At 45.9% G+C, this 22,676-nt stretch overlaps 1 protein-coding gene across 4 annotated transcripts in view; it reads right to left on the bottom strand.

Moving 5' to 3' along the window:
* GATAD2B (GATA zinc finger domain containing 2B) overlaps positions 1-22,676 on the bottom strand; it is an 89,138-nt gene that overhangs the window by 5,969 nt on the left and 60,493 nt on the right. For all 4 annotated transcript variants that reach the window (XM_058702239.1, XM_058702237.1, XM_058702238.1 and 1 more), the window contains exons 2-10: positions 11,759-12,094; positions 6,597-6,726; positions 4,276-4,407; positions 3,853-3,984; positions 3,311-3,481; positions 2,489-2,804; positions 1,314-1,516; positions 340-450; positions 77-194 (exon numbers count right to left, since the gene is read on the bottom strand). In XM_058702239.1, coding sequence (XP_058558222.1) covers positions 77-194; positions 340-450; positions 1,314-1,516; positions 2,489-2,804; positions 3,311-3,481; positions 3,853-3,984; positions 4,276-4,407; positions 6,597-6,726; positions 11,759-12,093 — 1,648 coding nt within the window. In that variant the 5' untranslated portion in view covers position 12,094. The remainder of the gene's footprint in view (positions 1-76; positions 195-339; positions 451-1,313; positions 1,517-2,488; positions 2,805-3,310; positions 3,482-3,852; positions 3,985-4,275; positions 4,408-6,596; positions 6,727-11,758; positions 12,095-22,676) is intronic.

Here is a 22,676-nt window from a genome sequence, read left to right as displayed (position 1 = left end):
AGAAAGGCCTAAAGAAAGTGCAGAAGCGGAAGAGCGGCCTGCTAGCCTGAAGGCCCCTCCCATCACTGCTTCTTACCTGGCATCCCAAGGAGGCCACCAGGCACAGACAGCTGGGGCGCCTGCGCGAAGTTGGAGAGCATGGAACGGGCAGATGTGGGTATGCCGCGCTGGAGGCCGCTCTGGGGCTGTGGAGCCTGTGACAGGGAGCAGACAGTGGGTCACTAGGTGGCCGTGATGCAAGGGGTGGGGTGGGGGGGTAGGGGTCCGGGAAGAAGGACTTCCCAGCAAAGGCGGACACGCTGGGATCCACGGCTGGCAAACCACCCCAGACGGCCTCACCTGCCGAAGCGTATGATGTCTCATGATGGTCTCTTGTTTACTGACACTGGACACGGCCGGAGCCGCAGTGGGGGAAAGGGCTGCCTGCTGCTGTAGTCGCTGTTCGATTTCCTGTCGGGAGTCAGCAGGTCAACTTGGCAGGACAGCACCCAATTTCCTACCCAGGAAACCTAGGGCTCCTCCTATTTCTACTGCTGCCAACACGACAAGTAGGAGGCATATGGAGAAGGCAAGTTGGGGCTCTGGGCACAAGGAGCTAGCCCTGCTTTGCTGATTAAGGGGTCCGTCTGTCCAGGAAAAGCTGGCGCTCAGATGCTGGCAGGAGACGCCTGGGTGGTGGCAACCAGCTGACGGACGTGATGGTGAGGAGTTTACGGAGGTTTTATTTTTGACTCCTGTCTACCTGTTTTCCAGAAGGTCCCTGGACGCCACCCAAAGGGGTCTGATGGGTGGTGGGGTGGAAGCAGGATTGAGGGGAAGGATCCAAGCTTCCCAACACATCTTCCCCTCGCCCAGTCCGCAGGGCACACCCGCTCCCTCCTTGCCGTTCCTCTTCACCGGGCCACACTACAGTCCACTCTCTCCTGGGTCATTCCCTTGTCAAATATGGACTGCAGAGAATTCGGTCTCTCTGAGAGATTTCCAGTACAAATATAATCCCTCCCACCAAAATCCATTTGTTTGAGGAGGACAAGAAGTTGAGGGATTTCTTCGGCCGCCACCAGGGAAAGCCACATGTCTGCCTCCTGTCTGTCCCCACCCTGGACCACACTGTCATTCATGCTCTTGCCCCACCAGAGACAGTCACATGGAGATCAGCAGACAGATCGGTACGGGGAGGAACAGGGAACCCGGGCCTCCAGGCCGTCAGGACTGTGGGGATCGCACAGACAAATCCTCTAAAAACTAGAAGGAGCTACCTTTTGGGAAAACCCAACCTGAGTAGGTGGTTGGGGAGACATCAGGATTCTTACCTGTTCCTGCTGTAGGGCTTTAACAAAAGCATTTTTCAGCCGGTTGGTGTGTTCGGCCTTTAGAGCCTTCTTCTGGTTGGAGGTCATACATTGCTCACACAGAATCTTACCATTCTTCTCTTGCTTCCAGTGAGGGGTGAAATCTGTGCGGCACTGGGCGCAAACAAAGGGTTCGACCCGCAGGAGTGAGGCACAGCTTTTGCCTAGATGCCAACAGAGAGAGCAATCAGGGCCTTCGCATCTCCCCATCTCCCGATTCTCTTCACCAAATGAATTTTTCAGGAGGTTATTCTGCTGAATTCAGAAAGAGACTCTACAAGAAGAGTACTCTGCAGTTTATAAAATAACTTTTATTTCATTCGACTGTAACAACATCACTTTAGGGAATTCAGACGGTACCGTCCCCACTTACAGAGGAGGACACGAAGAAACAGAGCTCCTGAGGGCAAAGCTGAGACAAGAACCCGGCTTTGCGGACTTTTAGTACAGCAAGAAGGAAGCGTGCTAACTCACAGGGCAGCAGACTCCACCTGGGTCCGCGACACGTGCTCCTTAGCACGTTTTTACCTCAGACCGCACTGTCACATTTCCACCGTTTAGTTACCAGTGTCCAAATTAGACCTGTTTAGAGTCAATGCTGAGCCCTGCAGGCACTTTCCTCCACCGTCAGGTGTTCCCCTAAGTCCACATGTCTGGAAACTCAGGCTTAATAACTTCTGTTAGTGTCAATGCTTCACAGTCTGGGTCAGCTCTGGTTCACAGCTTCCACGTGGTCACGGTCACCTACTCAGTCAGTACACCTACTTTCCCACCTGTAAGTCCTCAAGTGGCAGGGACTGAACGTAACAATGCAGCGCAATGCCACACAAGCGCTGACGTTACACGTAAGTGTTCTAGTCACCAAATTGTGTATACATCGTGCTGGGCACCACTGAAAAGGACCAAACAATATCCTCCCAAAAATATACACGATCTACAAAATACAATACAAATGTTAAGCCTAAGATATACAGACATACAAAAGGCATTTCCGAGTAACGAACGGGAGGTGGTCTGACAACAGTTAAGAACAGGTTACTTGACGTCACACAGCGCCCTGGGATACGCGGCCCAGGTCAATCAGGCTTGGCAACCTCCTGCGTAGATAAAAGACTGACCACATAAAACAGCCTCACCTTGGCTGTCGATGACACTCTGTACGACTTCTTCCAAGCCCACCATGTAGATGAACTCGCTATTGGCCGCGCTAGGCAGGAAGTGAAGCAGGGGAGCAGGAGGTTTAGGCGGCGGAATCTCCAGGAGGGTCTTTTCCAGCTGTTTGCGAAGAGCCAGTTTGGCAGCAGCCTGGGAGTTGGCGGCATCGGTCATGGCGCTGGGGCTCGGCAGGGGTGAGGACACCCTGTTCACAGTCCCCGGCTGCATGTGGGAGGCGAGGTTCATATAGATGGCAGAGGATGTTGTGCGCTGGCAGGGAACAGAAGAACTCGACTGCTGGAATGGAGGGGGCACAGGGTCAGTGGCGGGGTGCGGGGGAAGGACGAATTCTTGCTTCAGTGGCAGAAAACACTACCTGAGCCGAGTTGGGACAACTTAGCTTTCCCGAAACTCAGAAAAAAGGACGAGGTGTCCAACCTCAATGAAGAAGAACTCCAGCACACGGGAAAAGAGAACAACAGAGGCTAGGAGGCGGAGGAACACAAGCACGGGGGATGCTCTCTGGCCCACATCCTCAGGCCTCTTCTTCCCCTGACCCCCGCTGCTTTCCTCCAGGCGGGTATGAGCCTGCTGCCGCTCTGCCGTACAGCCTCCCTTCTCCGCTCCTACTCCCAGGGAGTCCCTCCAGCTTCCACCCTGGGCACTACGATCGATACAAGCTCTACCACAATTACCCTGGCTGTCCTAGAGCTTCTCTATGTCCCAAACCGTACGGTCTGTGGTCCTTTCAACAGGGAAAGCAAAGAAAAGACTTCTCTGTTTCCATATTAGGACTTTCTCACCGGTTGGTAATTGATGGCAGGATTCATGTTGGGTGTTGTGGTGCGTACAAGGCCAGGCTTAGGTGGGCCCCGTTGACCCTGTAGCTGGGCTGGGTTTGGTGCAATAACACGTTGGGACATCAACATATGTGGGAGGGTGGTACTGGTCGCGGAGCGGATGACACTGTGACCCTGAGGGGGAAGAAGAGGAAAAGAAGCAGTCATAGGTGGTAAAACGCTCCACCAACATGCTGGAGAGAGAACACTGCCTATAACACACAGCTGAGTGGAAAACCAGAAACACAGCGAGAGTCGGGAATTCTGTCTACTCCTAGACGAAAAAGGGCTAAGCTAGAAACCTCCAGAGAAGAAAAACCACAGCAGGAAGAGGAGGATTACTTGTCCCACTGTGCCACCCAGTAACACACAGCCAGGCAGCGAGGAGGGACCAACGGGACTGTGTGCAGCACCAGCACCTCTACCACGGCCAGGTTCTTCTACGATCGTCACAGAAGTCCCAAACCAGAGCTGGGCTACACGGGGCCCCAAGGCAGGTTACGCACCTGTAATGTTCTCAGACTCTGTGGTTCCACCCCTTGGGCCCCAGGCCGGGAGGGAAGCTTGGACAGGCCCTGCTGTCCCCCATGGGCAGGAGATGGCTGCACGATGGATGCCGCGTTCTGCACAACCGGGGTCTGGGGGAGAGAAGACAGAATGAAGAAACAGAGGCAGAAGTCTGGTACACTCCTGGACTTTAAAAATCCCCAGTCAGTGTGAAGGTTCTGTTGACCAGAAGGAAAACCGAGAAAAATGGAATCAAGGTTTTCTTGATTAGGGCCTACAATTAAAAAAAAAAAAAAAAAAGAAATCACTCTTCTTAGAAACTAAAAAGCACAGAACTGGACAAGAATGGGCCACCCAGTTGAACCTACCTGGGTGAGGCCACTGTCAGACCCAGCCCCTTACTTCCAGGGCGCAGTCAGTACCTTCTGGACTACGTTCTCCTTCTGGAGCTGGCTCTGCCTCAGCTTCTTTAGCAGCACCAGCCGGGCTTCTTCCAGTCGCAGCTCGTCCCTCAGCTGCTTAATGAGCTGCTGCCGCTCCTCAATGCCTTTCCCCTAAGGAAACACGAGGTCCCTCAGCTATGGGAGCAGGCACCCAGAGTCCCCCTTCCTGCGAGATGGTCTCTTCTTCCAGGGCTGAGCTCTGGATCTTGCACACGAAGCAGAAGTAGTAATGGGGATTACTGTCTCTGTGTCCCTGGATCTAGCTCAGGGCTAGGGATTCAGCAGGTGCTCAGAAGATGCTTACAGAACATAAATGCTAATCAACCAGATTCCTGGCAAAATAGAAGACGGGGCAAAGGGAGATGCAAAGGGAACTGTTCTTGAAAACACTGTTTCCAGGGGTGCCTGGGGGGCTCAGGCGGTTAAGCACTGACTTCAGCTCTGGTCATGACCTCATGGTCTGTGAGTTCAAGCCCCCCGTTGGGCTCTGTGCTGACAGCTCGGAGCCTGGAGCCCGCTTCGGATTCTGTGTCTCCCTCTCTCTTTGCCCCTCCCCTGCTCGCGCTCTGTCTCTCTCAAAAATAAATAAAACATAAAAAATTTTTAAACACTGTTTCTAGAACTTATTAAAAGCCAAGTTTCTTCTAGATACACATAAAAACTTAGGAGTTTCTCCACATCATGAGAACCAGGGTACAGTGGTTCCAGCCAAGAGTTTATTTCTGTGACTTACTGAGTTTTCACTTTCCAAAGATAAATTATACTGAATATGCTTTGTCACACTATCTTCTTCACTTGATTCTCATAGTGCCCTCTAAAAGGGCATGCCCTCAGGGCACCTGGCTGGTGGCTCAGTCAGTGGAACCCAAGACTTTTAATCTTAGGGTTGTGGGTTTGAGCCCCATGTTGGATGTAGAGATTACTTAAAATTAAAATATATATATATATTTTTTAACGTTTATGTATTCATTTTTGAGAGAGAGAGAGAGAGAGAGAGAGAGAGAGAGAGAGAGAGAGAGAGAGAGAGAGAGAGAGCATTCGTGGGGGAGGGGCAGAGAGAGAGAAAGAGAATCCCAAGCAGGCTCCGCACCACCAGTGCAGAGCCTGACACGGGCTCAAACCCATGAACTGTAAGATCATGACCTGAGTTGAAGTCGGATGCTTAACCGATTGAGCTACTCAGGCACCCCCAAAATATAATATTGAAAAAAAAAAATAGTAGCACCTAAGTGGCTCAGTGAGTTGAGCACCTGACTCTTGATTTAGGCTCTAATCGTGACCCCATGGTTCTGAGATGAAACCCCACATCAGGCTCTGCACTGGTTGTGCAGCCTGCTTAAGACTCTCTCTCTCCTCTCCCTCTGTCCCTCCCCTGTGCACGTGCTCTCTTTCAAAAAAACAAAAAAACAGTAAAAAGTAAATAAATAAAATGCCCTTGAAGTTGAGAATTATTTATAAAAAGTTTAATCAACAGGTTATTTATTTATTTAAGAAAAAATTTATTTTTGAGAGAAAGAAAGAGAGACAAAATGTGAGCAGGGGAGGGGCAGAGAGAGAGGGAGACACAGAATCTGAAGCAGGCTCCAGGCTCCAAGTTGTAAGCACAGAGCCTGACACGGGGCTTGAACTCACAGACTGCGAGATCATGACCTGAGCCGAAGTCGGACGCTTAACTGACTGAGCCACCCAGGCACCCCTGTGGGTAGTTATTTAGATTCAAAAAGTAAACTACAGGGGCACCTGGGTGGCTCAGTCGATCAAGTATCTGACTCTTGATTTCAGCTTGGGTCATGATCTCATGGTTCATGGGTTCGAGCCCCATGTCGGGCTGTACCCTGGCAGCATGGAGTTTGCTTGGGATTTTTTCTCTCTCCTTCTCTCTCTGCAACTCCCCTGCTTGCTCACACTCTCTCGCTCTCAAAAATACATAAACTTATGGGGCGCCTGGGTGGCGCAGTCGGTTAAGCGTCCGACTTCAGCCAGGTCACGATCTCGCGGTCCGTGAGTTCGAGCCCCGCGTCAGGCTCTGGGCTGACGGCTCGGAGCCTGGAGCCTGTTTCCGAGTCTGTGTCTCCCTCTCTCTCTGCCCCTCCCCTGTTCATGCTCTGTCTCTCTCTGTCCCAAAAATAAATAAATAAATTAAAAAAAAAAAAAAAAAAAAATACATAAACTTAAATTATTAAGATGGTAAATTAAAAAAAAGTAAATTATAAAAAAAACATTACTGGGCCTCTTAGGGAACTAAACAGGAGCAAAAATGAGGAAAGAAATCATTTTATCTTTCTTCTCTGTTTTTTTACCTTAAACATCTCTAGGTTGGCTGCTTTGAGTCTTTCTTCCATTCGGGAGCTGGAGCGGGGACTGGAAGCCTCATTATCAGATAAAACAATGATGTCTGGGGAGGGAGTCAGCCTCCCACGGTCTGGCTCACTAGATAAGAAAAGAAAAAATTAAGGTATTTCGACAATTAAGAAAACTTCTTTTGCACGCTGAACAAAGAAATCCAAGGGAACTTAAGTCTGTCTCAGTTCACTCAGGAGACTCAAATCTTAGGACACAGACGACACCAAGATGTGAGTGGTGACAAATCCTCAGCAAGTGTGCTCTCCATCTGAATTCCTTGTGCAGGGACCAGACACACGGTGACTGGCTTCAGAAATGGGAGTGAGAGGTGAGTGTTCTGATCACATCCATTTGAATCAAAACTCTAAACGCTTCCCCTGTATCTCACTTCCCTTTGGGTTGTCTCATTAGTCACGCAGAGGCTCAAGCAGGGAACAGCCAGCCTGGCGGAGGAAGAACGGCAAGGGCAGAGCTTAGGTACGGAACGCCCGCTGCCGTGGAGGCAGCTCGGTCCGCCCTGCACCGCGCGGCCCTGGCTGCCTGAGGGTTGACAGGAGCTTACAGGACAACCCCAGCGGCAGTCCCAAGTTAAGACACCAGAAGGTACTGTGCCAGCTGCCTGAGGGGAAGGACCGGGCCAAGTCTACAGCTTCTGGCAGACCGAAACTCCTAAACCGCATCTCTGGAACCTGTATCTACTGACCAGATTTGTACTCAGCATCTTCCCTCAAAAATAAACTCTCCAGAAACGACTTTGAAATCTTAAATCCTCCTCATTGGCTCCCCCGTATTTCAATTCTCGCTTATTAGACAATTGTGGTTTTGGTCTTTTGGGGCTAGTTAAAAGCATCATACTTATTTCTCTAAGATGATAAAAATGGCACTCCCTAAGAGCTGGATGACCAGAATTCTGGAAATTCCGAATGCCTCAGCTTCCCAAACCAATGACCACATCTTTTAGCTCTCTGATTTCTTAAAAACAAAAAACAAAACAAAAATTAATGTCTATTTATTTTTCAGAGAGACAGAGACAGAGTGCAAGCTGGGGAGGGGCAGAGAGAGAAACACAGAATGTGAAGCAGGCTCCAGGCTCTGGGCTGTCAGCACACAGCCTGACATGGGTCTTGAACTCACGAACCGTGAGATCATGACCTGTGCTGGATTAACCGACTGAGTCACCCAGGTACCCCCTAACTCTGATTTCTTAACTCAAAGATATCTTCCCAGACCCTACTTCCTTGAGTTCTTCAGTACAGTTAAGAATACACAGACTTAAAAGCAATGTGTTTTAGTTCTTACTTAAACATGAAACCCAAATCCTTAACACCCACAGACCTTTAGTCCTGAGAGCCTTTCTACCATTTCTCTGGGTCTCTTGTCTCAGCTGCTGTTGGGACATGGATGCCCAGGGGCTTTGAACAAAATACCCTGGATAGTTGGGTTAGGCATTCAATTTCTCAACTGGGCTGAATTACTAAAATCAACCAAATTTGGGGCATCTGGAAGGCTCAGTTGGTTGAGCATCTGACTTGATCTCAGATTGGGTCATGATCCCAGGGTCATGGGACCAAGCTCCTTGTTGGGTTCTGCTCTAAACTAAGCACGGAGCCTGCTTAGGATTCTCTCTCTCCCCCTCTGCCCTTCTCCCCTGCTCATACGCTCTCTAAAATTAAAAAAAAAAAAAAAAAAAGTAAAATAAAATAAACCAAATTTAGCTGAGAACATAAAACAGAGGCACAGAATGACACACACGACTGTCTTGGAAACCATTAGGTTTGTCTGGATTGCTCTACAAGCACTGGTCCCAGGCAGCTGAGCGTGTGGGGTTCACAGAAAAAGAAGCCACTAGAGGGAGAAGAGCCTTTCTTTCCCTAACCCCACAATGCTGGAGTAACGGTCAAGCTGACCTGAATTCATTTTCTGGTGATTTTCTCATTTCTACATTCCTTCATCCTTGCCCCCCCCACCCCCACCCCCACCCCATCCCTGACACCAACATGGGTGAATGATTTTGAGATCTGGTAGATTTCTACTTTCACTTGGTTCTCCAATGTTTATTCACACCAACAGTCCCAATCTCCTTCCATTCTGTTCAGGGCTGGATACACACATCAAGACTATCTCGAAGCTAAGGGACTCCTCCTTGCTCAAATGAGTGCCTCCTGCCGCTTCGGGGTGGCTCAGCAACACGACAGGCAGAGCCATTCCTGGATGGAGGCTGTGGAAATGAGCGGCATTTGCTGGGAAGTTGTCTCTGAGAACAACCCTGAGATTGTACTCCTGGATGTGATCAGGCCCACATCAGGTGCAGCACAGGCCAGGTGAGGCCCAGGTTTTGTCCCATTCTTCAAGTTTTTTGTTTGTTTGTTTTTTTACTTGTGACCTGGGATTCTGGTCTCATTTATTAAACTTTCCAGGAACAGAAATGATTTTTCCACTTTCCCAAACATGTATGTGATTTACATCATTTGACGTTCTTAAGTATGAAACTCTAGCCATCGGAGAGAGATTACTAAAAGCCTGACTTGTTGCTGACGTCACTCACGACTCAGACTGGCAGGTTCCCAAAAGCTGTGTACCTCCTGATCCTCCTTCTGGTAGTAAAAACAACTAAATAGAAAGAAAACTGCTGTGTTTTTCTAGCATTCCAAAACATAAGCAAACACTGGTTTCACATACACCTGACTTCATATAGTTTGTAACCTGTCCAACTGATGACAATTATGATATGGCTATCACTGATACCACGGGCTCTTCATTATTTCTGCTTTTAAATTCTCTCCTTTTGTCCATATCAAAGAAACTGTTGCTCTCCTTGCTGAACAATCTATCAATCCCATTCATTCTTAGAAAAAGTTGGGGCTAAGTAGAAATAACTGTCAGTGTATCTGGGGAAAGGGAAGAAGAGTGACAGAGGCCAGTAGGGCCTAGTTTTCCATGTAGAATGGGGATCTAGATTGTTTACATCAACCCCCTTTTCCTGGAGACCATTATTATTATTATTTTTTAATTATTATTTTTTTAATGCTTATTTATTTTTGACAGAGAGAGACAGAGCATGAGTGGGGGAGGGACAGAGAGAGAGAGAGAGAGAGAGAGAGAGAGAGAGAGAGAGAGAGAGAGAGACGGACAGATCCGAAGCAGGCTCCGGGCTCCGAGCCGTCAGCACAGAGCCCGACGCGGGGCTCGAACCTACAGACCGCGAGATCATGACCTGAGCCAAAGTCGGACACTCAACCAACTGAGCCACCCAGGAGCCCCTCCTGGAGACCATTAAAAACAGCTCCCAGTTTCCAGAGGCTCAAGTTTCAAAAGCTCATTCCTCTAAAATAAAATTAAATGCAATGGTAGGGTTTTCAAGGTAGTCTGACTTTTTAATACAGACTTTATTTATTTAGTACAATACCAATAATAGCACTAGTGAGATCTCACCAAAATGTGTGACAGTGCTTCTATGAAAAATGCACTTTCAGGGCCAATTTGGGATGTGAGGAATCCGTCCAACATTTCTCCTCTTCCTCCTCCCCATTCAAGTAGGATCAGTTACTTGCTCCAGAGCGGGGAGGGTGGTTATGGGGCAAGTGGGTTGCTCAGGGGCATGATCTCATTCATCTACTTTCTTTTTTCCCCCCAAAGGATCTAAGGATTAATCTACTTTCATAATATTCAGCTCACACTACACATAGCTTCCAAGCTATCTGAGGATTTTTCTCCTATTTTATGGCCAATAGGGAATTTATCTTAAGTTTCCTAAGGGTTTTAAATGCTATTACCAAGAATAATGTCCCCTCACTGGGTGTGGCTTAAAAAAATAATCCTGGGATAGTACTTATAAGTATACATTAGAAGCTAGAGAAAGTGGGGGCGCCTGGGTGGTTCAGTCACTTAAGCGTCGGACTCTTGATCTCAGCTCAGGTCTTAACGTTTGTTTTTGAGAGAGACAGAAAGCACGAGTCAGGGAGGGGCAGAGAGAAAGAGGAAGAGAGAGAATCCCAAGCAAGCTCTGAGCTGTCAGCACAGAGCCTGATGTGGGGCTCGAACACATGAACTGTGAGATTATGACATAAGCCAAAGTCGGACGCTTAACTGACCGAGCCACCCCGGCGCCCCTCAGCTCAGGTCTTGATCTCAGGGTCATGAGTTCAAGCCCCGTGTTGGGCTCTGCATTGGGCATGAAGCCTGCTTACATAAAAAAAAGAAAAAACAAACAAACAAACAAACAAAAAATCTGGAGAAAAGAAACGCAGGTGAGGCTGTAACTGTTCCCTCCTCCTTCAGTCCTAAGACAAATTCAGCAGGGTCAGCGGGAGGGCAAGTGGACACTAAAGATGACTTCCCACGCCCTGTCAGCTGTATCTGAACAGTTAACAAACTGAATGTTCTTAAAGCGAACGTGGTCTCACTGTGACTCACTGGCTCGGAAGTCGTGAGTCTTCTCACGACGTATGACTGGCTCAGCCAGCACCTCTTCTTAGCACGTGCTCCACCGTTTCAAGTACTCAACCTTGACAGATGCCCGAGAGAAGCCCCGGGAAGGTGTGTGCGTGTGAGAGCGGGCGCACAGGAGTTGAGCGTGTGAACCACGACGAACGCTTATGCGTGTGTGGAGCCCACGGAGGGCGGTACACACGCAAAGCAAGAACGGAGAGAACTGCCACAGGAAGACGACTGCCCTGTTCACACAAGAAAAGCCAGCCCCATGCTTCTGGATGTACTAGAAGCTGGGACTCCATAACAAACATTCTAAACCTCTCAGGATGGTCTGAAGAAAAGACTGAGGCCCTCCTAAAATGGCTGTAAGGTTAGAGTGGAGCGCGTGTTCTCTCACTTCCCACTGCCATTACCAGCTTTATGGTGCCTCCTTCATCCAGAGATGACCACTTTATCTTAAGGGCACAAGCTATAGGATTCTCTGTATGCTAAGCAGATACACGAGGCACCGAGTCTCATCTGGAAATGAGAGGAATTTACGGTCAAGCCAGATGGCACACATACATTTTCTCTCAAGGAGGTTTAGGATGAAAAACACCTCCTCTCACTGGACTGCTTTCCTTTTCCACTCCATTTCCACTGTTTATGAGAAGACCCTATTGCCGGAGGCAGCCGGCCTGAGCCATACCTCCGCCTGGCACTCATATCCACAGGCTCATCGCTGATGTTTTCTTTGCCTGGCCTTCCAGCAGTCCTGGTGTCGCCATGAGGCCTGAGGTTCCCATTGAGTTTCTCCTCATAGCCCTTGACACCACTGCCGTCCTGTTTGGTGGGCAACTCGTGTGGCACATCGAGATTCGCCAGATCCTTCCGTTTGAGCAGCGCCAGCATCTTCAGGCGTTCCATGGCCTCGTGCCCCTCCATCTTGAGTCGCTTAGCCAGGACATCGTCTCGCTCATCTGCCGGGTCCAAGCTCCGCTTCAACAGGTTCAGGCGAAGAGCATCTTCTGTCATCCTATCCATCCTGTGGGAAGGAAAAGACAAGTGAGATCGGAACACGATCCCTTAAACGGTCCGTAAAGAAAGAGGATGGGAGGTAAAGGTATTCGGAAGAATCACAAGAGCGCCTGGCTGGCTGAGTCGGTAGAGCATGTGACTCTGGATCTAGGGCTGTGAGTTTGAGCCCCACGTAGTGTCGATCTTACCAAAAAAGAATCATCGTTACATGGAAGTTCAAAGATCACTGAGCCAGGGGCACCTGGGTGGCTCAGTCGGTTGAGCGTCCGACCTCGGCTCGGGTTACGATCTCAACAGGTCACGAGTTTGAGCCCTGCGTCGGGCTCTGTGCTGACGGCTCAGAGCCTGGAGCCTGCTTCGGATTCTGTCTCCCTCTCTGTCTGCTCCTTCCCTGCTCACACTCTACCTCTCTAAAGATTAAATAAAACCATTAAAAAAAATTAAAAACAACAACAACAAAAATCACTGAGGTAAATATCAACACTCCATTTTCCCAGAACACCTGTATTAAAGGAGATTTCTCCACTCAACTTCAGCAGTGGAAAGTAAGCCTCAAGTGTTTTCTAGTTGTTGAGGTCCTGACTATATCACCGCTCTACTCACCTGGATGGTCCATTAAGAGCCTACATCTCTCAGAAAATAAACATTCTTTTGTGACTGCTTTTCGGTGCCTGTATGCTCAAACCATCCACACTGGTTTTACCTCTCACACCAAATTCTTCTCCTGGAAAAGACCTCTTTCATGGACAGGGAAGTTCCTCGGGCCACTCAGGCATATCTTTCATTGGCTTATCTCATTGGAGACAAAAGAGAAAGCTGAACGAAACAAAGAGCGTTTAATGGGCAGCCTCGACTGTCTGCAAGCAGCAAGAATCAGAAGGGCCCACGGTTACCCGCCTCAAGGCTACACAGATAGATTCCGTATCTTAAGATACCTGGCTTTAATGAAAGACTCAGGTGTTTAGGCTGATAGGAGGGAATACTTTCTCTATTTATGCAGCTTAAAGGCAAGAAAATTATCATTTTCCCTTCTCACTTTGATTTTTTTACACTAACAAAATCTAAATACAGAACTTCTTCCACACTTTAAAATCCAGGGCTGTTTTCCTGGTAGGAAATAGCAACGAGGCACTGGAAAGAAAATTTTTTGAGTCTAGAAACATAGGCTCAAACTGCTAATTACATTTATAAGATCAAATATTTAATAAGTTACTTTACCTCCCTAAATCTCAATCTTATCTGTAAAAGTGGGTACTTAGAAGGTTCTCAACAAAATTTAACTGTTTTTTTTTTTTTTTTAAGTTTTATTTTTATTTGAGAGAGAGACACACAGCAAGCAGGGGAGGGACAGAGAGAGAGGGAGACAGAATCCCAAGCAGGCTCTGAACTGCCAGCAGAGCCTGACGTGGGGCTTGAAGATACCCCATGAAGATGCTCAACAAAATTTAATTTCTATGCCCTAGGGTTATGACCTCCTCTATACTTGAAGATACGACATGAGGCCCAATGATTCACAGACTTAAGTAGCAGGACAGAGAAGACTATAAATGTTAACTGGTGCTCTTGAAAAGAAAAATATGTATGTGCTTGAGGCATCTTCCTTTTTAAAATTTTTTTTTAACATTTATTTATTATTGAGAGACAGAGCATGAGCATGGGAGGGGCAGAGAGAGGGGGAGACACAGAATCTGAAGCAGGCTCCAGGCTCTGAGCCACCTGCACAAAGCTGGACGTGGGGCCCGAACCCACAAACCGTGAGATCACAACCTGAGCCGAGGTCGGATGCCTAACCGACTGAGCCACCCATGCGCCCTCTGAAGCGTCTTCCTTCTTGCAGTGAGGAGTAAAATAAGAGCTATTTGATCCTTTTCTGGGTATGACAAAAAAAAAAAAAAAAAGAAGAGTAGCCAATAAAAGAATATTCAACAAAAGGAAACAGACAGGGGCGCCTGGGTGGCGCAGTCGGTTAAGCGTCCGACTTCAGCCAGGTCACGATCTCGCGGTCCGTGAGTTGGAGCCCCGCGTCGGGCTCTGGGCTGATGGCTCGGAGCCTGGAGCCTGTTTCCGATTCTGTGTCTCCCTCTCTCTCTGCCCCTCTCCCGTTCATGCTCTGCCTCTCTCTGTCCCAAAAATAAAAAAAAAATTAAAAAAAAAAAAAAAAAAAAAGGAAACAGACATTTTGGAGATCAGAAAAAAAAATCAGAAGCTAGATATCTCTGAGTTTTTCGGTAACGTTTCTTAATTCTCTCTTAAAAAAGTCGTTTTTTAATGTTTATTTATTTTTGGGACAGCGACAGAGCGCAAGCAGGGGAAGGGCAGAGAGAGAGGGAGACACAGAATCCGAAGCAGGCTCCAGGCTCCGAGCTGTCAGCACGGAGCCCAACGTGGGGCTCAAACCCATGAACCGTGAGATCATGGCCTGAGTCAAAAGTAGGACACTTAACCGACTGAGCCACCCAGGCGCCCCTAATTCTTTTTAAAAGCTCAGGCTTACTGAGACATAATTCACACATCACATAATCCACCTTTTTAAAGTGCATACTTCAGTGGTTTTGATTCAGAGTTGTGTAACCACTGCCACAATCAATATTAGAACATTTTTATCATCTCCCCCCTAGAAAACCCATATCCATTAGCAGTCTCTCTGCCCCCAACTAATTTACTTTTTGTTCCTAATTTGCCTGTTTTGGACTTTTCATATAAATGAAGTCATACAATATATATATGATCTTTTGTGACTGGCTTCCTTCATTGAGCATCATGTTTTTAAGGTTCATTCATGTTTGAAGCCCGTGTTTGTACTTGGTATCTTTTCATGGCCAAATGATAATCTACTTGTTTATCCACTTATCAGTTGGTGGACATTTGATTTTCCCCCCTTTTTGCTATTATGAACAAAGCTGTTATGAACTTTTGTGTACACGTTTTCGTGTGAACATGTTTTCAGTTCTCTTGGGTGTACACTTAGGAGCGAACTGTTGGGCCCTATGGCAGCTCTTTGTTCAACATTAAGAAGCGTTAGGCTGCTTTCCAAAGCAGCAGCACCATTCTGTGTCACTGCCAGCAGCGTGGGGGGGAGGGTTCCAACTTCTCCATATCCTCTTTGTTCTAACAGCTTCAGACAGACATGTTATAGAACATACAGACATTCTGTAGCTACAGGTCCCCCTAAAGATCTGTGTTATTTCTTTGTTTAATGTTTATTATTTAGAGAAAGAGACAGATGTTTATTTAGTGAGTGCATGTGTGTGCTCACAAGCAGGGGAGGGGCAGAGAGAGGGGGAGAGAAAGAATCCCAAGCAGGCTCCACGCTGTCACTGCAGAGCCTGACTTGGGGCTTGATCCCAGGAACCGTGAGATCATGACCTGAACTGAAATCAAGAGTCTGGTGCTTAACCGAATGAGCCACCCAGGCGCCCCATGGTATGTGTTATTTCTAAAGTGGTATACCTCTGAAAAATACCCCCAGGTGGAAACTGGAAAGCTCAGTACTACAGAACAGCAAGAGTTAGGCTCTAACTCCACAGTAACAGTGTTCCAGGTAACTTGATTGACACCTCATACTGAGAGCACCACTAAGAATCTCATGGGGAGTTGTAGGTGGGAAAAGTCTGTTACTCAACTGATCATACACCTAGATGCAAAAAATACTCCAGAAAAGCACACAGCAAGATATACAAATGCAAATTAATATGGTACTGTGTTCTAAGTTTTGAGACAAATTATATTTGTGAGCACTGAAATCAGAAGACAAAGCAACAAAACTCGATAACCTAGAGTTGAATGAAGTTTGGGAAGGCATCATTATCCTGGCTTCTCGAACGGTTATACAAACAGTTGAATACTGCTCAGATAATTCCCTTTTATCATACTCTAATGAAATAAATGGATATACTGAAAGTTGGAAGAAACCAGAACCAGATATTTGATTGTCTAAGGTAATTAATCTTTCCCAAGAGATGGTTTGAGAACTCTGATCAAATTTTCCTTGCCCATTCTTGACTTTACTGATCTTATTGTAAGCTCCAACTTTATGTGTTCATAGCTGGGCCTGTCTCAAAATCCAATGAAACATGGATGAATCTTGAAAACATCATGCAAAGTGAAGTAAGCCAAATACAGAAGGACAGATATTTTATGGTTCCACTTATATAAGGTACCTAGAATAGGCAAATTCAGAGAGACAGAAAGTAGATTAGAGACTACCCATGACTGGGGGTGGCAAAAGGGCAATGAGGAGCTAAGATTTAACAGGAACAGAGCCTCCAGGGTGAAGAAAAAGTTCTTAAAATGGACAGTGGTGACGATTTCACAACAATGTGAATGTACTTAAAGCCACTGAATTATATAGTTAAAAATGGTTAAAATGTTAAATTTTGGGAAAAAATTAAAAAGGAAAAGGAAAACAAAAAGGGAAAAAAGGGGGGAAATGGTAAATTTTGTTACGTATATTTTGCCACAATGAAAAAAAATCCAATGTAACAGACAAATTAAAAATGGCACAAGAGATCCTTTTGGGTTATGGAAATGTTCTAAACCTGGATTGTGGTAATAGCTTTACAACTCTGTATACTTACTAAAAAAAAAAAAAAAAAATAAATAAATCACTAAACCATAAACTTAAATTCTACTCCATAAAGCTGTGAAAATAATATTCAATGTAAACTTGTCACACAAAAATTCCTATCCAAAAAGCCAAACAAAAATTCTATAAAATAGGGGCGCCTGGCTGGCTCAGTCAGTGGAGAGTGCAATGCTTAATCTCAGGGTTGTGAGCTCAAGCCCCACATTTAGCATGGAGCCCACTTAAAATAAAGTAAAAAGTAATTTCCTGTAAAATAAATGTTGTATTTTGCCGTTTAATGTGTACCCAGTTTTTTTGTTTGTTTCTTCTGGGCTGCTAATGATAACAGCTAATCTTTCTTAAGTACCTACTTAAAAGCCAAACACACTACTAGGCACTTACCATGTGTTATTTAAATTTCCTTAACAAGTTACTAAGCAAGTGGTATTAGCCTTACTTTACAGCTGGGAAAATGTTAAATCAAGTATCCCAAGACTGCAAAGCTTTAGACAGAGTGAATGTGGAACCCCAATGCAGGTGTAGCTCACTTCAAGAATCCATTATACAGAGGGATGTATCAGAGCTGGATAATTTTGAGAAGCAAGGTTGGGTATTTGTGAATGTGCATATCCGTCTATCATCACCCACAAATACTATGTATATATACTATGTGCCAGGTATAGGGTTAGCTGTTAAGCTGTTAAGCTGTTAGGAATTGAGGTGAAAAAGGATTAGGTCACTGTCTTTTAACAATTTCATCCCAACAGGAGACAGATGTGCATGTAACTGAAGTAAGGATTTGGACGTTCTCAGAAATCCATCTTCTCTGCCTTTATGTTTCAATGAAGAGGACTGAATTCCTCTAGATGCAAAAGTTAGAAGTCTGGGAATCATCCCTGACTTTTAAATCTCAGTCCCCAGCTCCTATAGTCTCTTCTCCAGAATGTGAGTGTGAACATATGCAGTCCTGGCATGTTGCTGCTGGCAGCCATCTTGTGACCATGAGGGAAGGCAGGCAGCCTGCAGATAAAGCAGACACTGCGCACAGCAGAACACCGAGATGGGAGCTAATCACACAGCTGAGCCACATCAAACTGCCCTGAAGCTAGTTTCTGGATTCCAGTTACACAGACCAATAAACTCCCTTAATGTTTAAGCCAGTATAAGCTAGGTTTTCTGTTCTGTTACCTAAACTGAAAATATCTTAATGGAAAACTGTCAGAAGTGCCATGTGAAATCAAGGTGGACATACCCAAAAAACAGGTGGATACATGGCAAACAAACAGAAGAGCCAGCACTTGGGCCAGAGCGGAGATAAATATTTGGACAGGTAGAGGAGGTAATGGAAGTAATGTATGGGCAGTAAGTGAAACTGCCCAGAAAAAAAATTAATATATAATCACTCGAAAAGAGGGCCAAGGATAGAACCTTAGGCAATACCTACATTTAAGGGCTGGTTGGTCAGAGGAAACTAAGAAATAGCCAGAGGGCTGGGGGAAAACCAGGAAAACCAGACATATCAACAAACTAAAGGAGAGTTCCAGGAAGACAGTAGTTAATTATGTCCAACAATTATAGCACAAAAATGCCCAGCTTTATTTTATTTATCTTTTGAGAGAGAGAGAGAGAGAGTGCAAGAGAGAACGCGTGCAAGGGGCAGGGTAGGGGGTGCAAAGGGAGAGAGAGAGAATCTTAAACAGGATCCACACCCAGCTTGGAGTCCAATGTGGGGGTCGACTGCATGACCGTGAGATCCTGACCTGAGCTGAAATCAAGAGTCTGACACTTTAACTGACCGAGCCACCCAGGTGCCCTCAAAAATGCCCAGCTTTAAATCTGCTGCTGTTATAGAAAACAAGAATGGCCAGATGGTAACACAGCTCTAGACCCATGCTTGTCACGCTTCCATCTTACTGTTAACGCCAAACCAGAATCCAGGTCTGCAGCAAAGACTCAGAGGAGCCTGAGAGAGAAGAGGCTGGAGGGATGAGCAAACTGAATTAACATCTACCGAATGCCTGCTGTGCACTAGGCAATGCATAAGCCCTCTCTATTTGCTCTCGCACTAAATCACATCACAGGATAACAGAAAACTTTTGTCAGTTAAGTTAGAAAAACCCCAATTTTCAAAACTGATAAAACTTAAGCCTGTAGTTATATAAAAGTAAAACAGTATTTCTTTAACACATAAAAATAAGTTGTTCTGGGGCATCTGGCTAGCTCAGTCAGTGAAGCATGCAACTCTTAATCTCAGGGCCATGAGTTCAAGCCCCATGTTGGATGCAGAACTTACTTTAAAAAAAAAAAAAAAAAAAAAAAAAAAGCTCTACACCCAACATGGGGCTTGAACTCATGACCCAGAGGATCACGAGTCACATGGTTATCCAACTGGGGCAACCAGGTATCCCTTTAAAAAAAAAGTTAAGGGGCGCCTGGGTGGCGCAGTCGGTTAAGCATCCGACTTCAGCCAGGTCACGATCTCGCGGTCCGTGAGTTCGAGCCCCGCGTCAGGCTCTGGGCTGATGGCTCGGAGCCTGGACCCTGTTTCCGATTCTGTGTCTCCCTCTCTCTCTGCCCCTCCCCCGTTCATGCTCTGTCTCTCTCTGTCCCAAAAATAATAAAAAAAAAAAAAAACTTAAAAAAAAAAAAAAAAAAAAAAAGTTAAAAATATTTTGAGGGCATCTGGGTGGCTGTCAGTTAAGCGACCAGCCCTTGATTTTGGCTCAGGTCATGATCTCACGGTTCGGTAGTTTGAGTTCCATGTTGGGCTCCGCGCTGAAAGTGCAGAGTCTACTTGGCCATTCTCTCTTTCCCTCTCTCTCTGTCCCTGGCCCATGCATGCATGTGCTCTCTCTCGCAAATATAAGTAAACATAAAAAAATTAATATAAATAAAATACTTTGGTTTAAAAATTCTAAGTAGAAATAAAAATATTTCACTTAAAATATTATACACCCATATATATACTCATTCTTATATAAATGTTTTATATATTATATATAATACACACGTAGGTGTAAGATATACAGTAAAACCTTGGTTTGCGAGCATAACTCATTCCAGAAACATGCCTGTAATCCAAAGCATTTGTATATCAAAGCAAATTTCCACATTAGAAATAATGGAAACTCAGATGATTTGTTCCACAACCAAAGAATATTCATATAAAAATGATTACAATGCTGTAATACAAAATAATAAAGAAAATACAAAATATAAAGAAAAATGAACAAATTAACCTACACTTACCTTTGAAAACCTTCATGGCTGGTGTGAAGGAGACAAGAGAGAGAGGAGGGTTATTGGGTAGGAAGACTTTCACTATCACTAATGGAATTCCTATCTGTTGGCTGAACAGAATCCTTTTCTTTTCGTGCGCCTTTAACAAGGAACCTATCCAATGACACTTACTTTTGCATCCTTTTGAGGATTTCACGGAAATGGGACATTGCATTGTCATTAAACAGATTCATCGCTCGCACTGCTGCAGCCTTATTTGGGTGGTGCTTTTCTACAGAATGTTTCACTGTTCCCCACATTTTACACATCTCCCTAATCTCATTTGAAGTGAGGGATTCCTCGGCCTTTTTCTCCTCCTCCCCTGCAGACGAGATCTCCCCCATAACCTCTTGCTGCTGCTCGCGATGCAGACCCATCGGTTTGTCGGTGTCGGCTCCTGGCCATGCTCTTCCACCAGCTCCCGACTGTCGTCCTCATTCACCTCCAGTCCCCTGGTCTTCCCCAAGGACACAGTTTCATCGACAACTGGCGGCTGCTGTTCACGAGCAAACCCCTCTAAGTCAAGTCCAAGAACACAACCAGGCCACAATTTTCTCCAAGCAGAACTGAGGGTTCTCTTGGTGACCCCATCCCAGGCTTTATCCATGATCTTCAGGCAGTTCACCATGTGGAAACGATTTTTCCCAAACTCTCGGAGGGTAAGGTTTGTTCCTTCAGTCACCTTGAAGGGTCCCTGAAGTAGTGCTGTGGTGTAAAGCTTTTTAAAGTTTGAAATGACTTGCTGATCCATGGGCTGGAGGACTGGAATGGTGTTGGGAGGAAGGAACTTGACCTTAATGAACTCGAATTCCTCCAGTAAGTCGTCCTCAAAGCCTGGAGGCTGAGTATGAGTATTACCCATAACCAGCAAGGCTTTGGGTGGCAAATTCTTTTCTAAAAGGTATTTCTTCACTGCAGGACCGAAGCCCTCATTGATCCACTCAACGAACAACATACGAGTGACCCAAGCCTTGCTGTTGGACCCACACAGAACATTTAACTGGTTCTTCTGCACCTTGCATTTCTTGAAAGCTTGTGGATTCTTGGGATGAGACTTTGAAATCCCCACTTGCATTAGGACAAAACAAGAGGGCGAGACGGTCTTTCATGGGCTTGTGACGGACATTACATTCTCTTCTTCTGTAATGTACGTCCTCTTTGGCATCTCTTTCCAAAAAAGCCCCATCTCATCACAGTTAAAAACTTGCTCTGGCAGGTAACACTCAGAAGCTGTGAGCTTCTGGAACTCGGTAGCGAACACCTCAGCTGCCTTAGTGTCCAAACTCAAGTCTCTGTGTGCCTCACAACACTACAGATGCCACTTAAAGTTATCAAACCATCGCCTGCTTGCTTTGAAGGCTTCTTTGTTTACTGTTGACGTACCTGGCAGTTTACTTTATGAGGTCGGTGTACAAGGCCTTTGCCTTCTCACAGATAAAGTTCTCGGTCACAGTGTCACCTGCTAGTTGCTTCTCATTTATCAAAATCAGAAGCAACTTTTCTACATCTTCCAGAACACCTGGCCGTTGTTTTGATAATCTCGTGACTCCTTTTGCTGCACTTGGCTCCCTATTTCTTCTTTAATACTGTCCAAATGGTTGACATCGACTTCTTATAAAATCTTGCAATTTTGGTCACTTGTATACCTTGTTTGTACTTCTTGATGATTTCCTTAACTTCCACCATAATCATCTCCTTCTCACTGCCTTTCTTTTCAAAGCTTTTCTGCAAGGGGGCCATTAGTTGTGATCATGTGACATTTGGTGTGACATACTACTCATAGGGCAAGACATCGCTCATTTATCAAGTTAAAATTTATTAGAAATGTTGGCTCGTCTTGCGGAACACTCACAGAACAAGTTACTTGCAATCCAGGGTTTTACTGTATATAAAATAAATATACCCTTCTCATGAATTCTAATACTTGCCTTAATCTGAAGACTTTAACTTAATTTTTTTTAGTAATCTCCACACCCAACACAGGGCTTGAATTCACAACCCTGAGATCAAGAGTCATATGCCAGGTACCCCCAAATCTAAAGACTTTTTATTTAAAAAAAATTTTTTTTGTAATTTTTTTAAATGTTTTTGTTTATTTTTGAAGGAGAAAGAGAGAGACAGAGCACGAGTGGGGAAGGAGCAGAGAGAGAGAGGGAGACACAGAATCAGAAGCAGGCTCCAGGCTCTAAGTTGTCAGCACAGAGCCTGATGCAGGGCTCGAACCCCCAAACTGTGAGATCATGACCTGAGCCGAAGCCTGATGCTCAACTGACTGAGCCACCCAGGCGCCCCTAAAAAAATTTTTTTCTAATGTTTATTTTTGAGAGAGAGACAGAGCATGAGTGGGGGAAGGGCAGAGAGAGAGAGGGAGAGAAGAATCTAAAGCAGGCTCCAGGCTCTGAGCTGTCAGCACAGAGCCCAATGTGGGGCTCGAACTCACGAACTGTGAGATCGTGACCTGAGCGGAAGTCGGACGCTTAACCGACTGAGTCACCCAGGAGTCCCATTTAATCTATACATCTTCTCCAGGTTTACTTGGATTCACTTGTGCTTATTTCATTCTACACAACGTTACCAACATTTGTAGGTGCATTTATCCATTAGAGTCAACACTTCCATCATCTCAAGGGCCCCTCCTGCTGCCACTTGATAACCATATCCACCCTTTTACCACCTCCAAACCACATCCCAAACCCTGATGACCACCAATCTGTCTTCCATACCGAAAATTTCATCTTTTCACAGA

This window comes from Neofelis nebulosa, chromosome 15, assembly GCF_028018385.1.
Source record: "Neofelis nebulosa isolate mNeoNeb1 chromosome 15, mNeoNeb1.pri, whole genome shotgun sequence".
NCBI classification, from domain to species: domain Eukaryota; kingdom Metazoa; phylum Chordata; class Mammalia; order Carnivora; family Felidae; genus Neofelis; species Neofelis nebulosa.
This window is presented reverse-complemented; position numbering and strand designations above follow the sequence as displayed.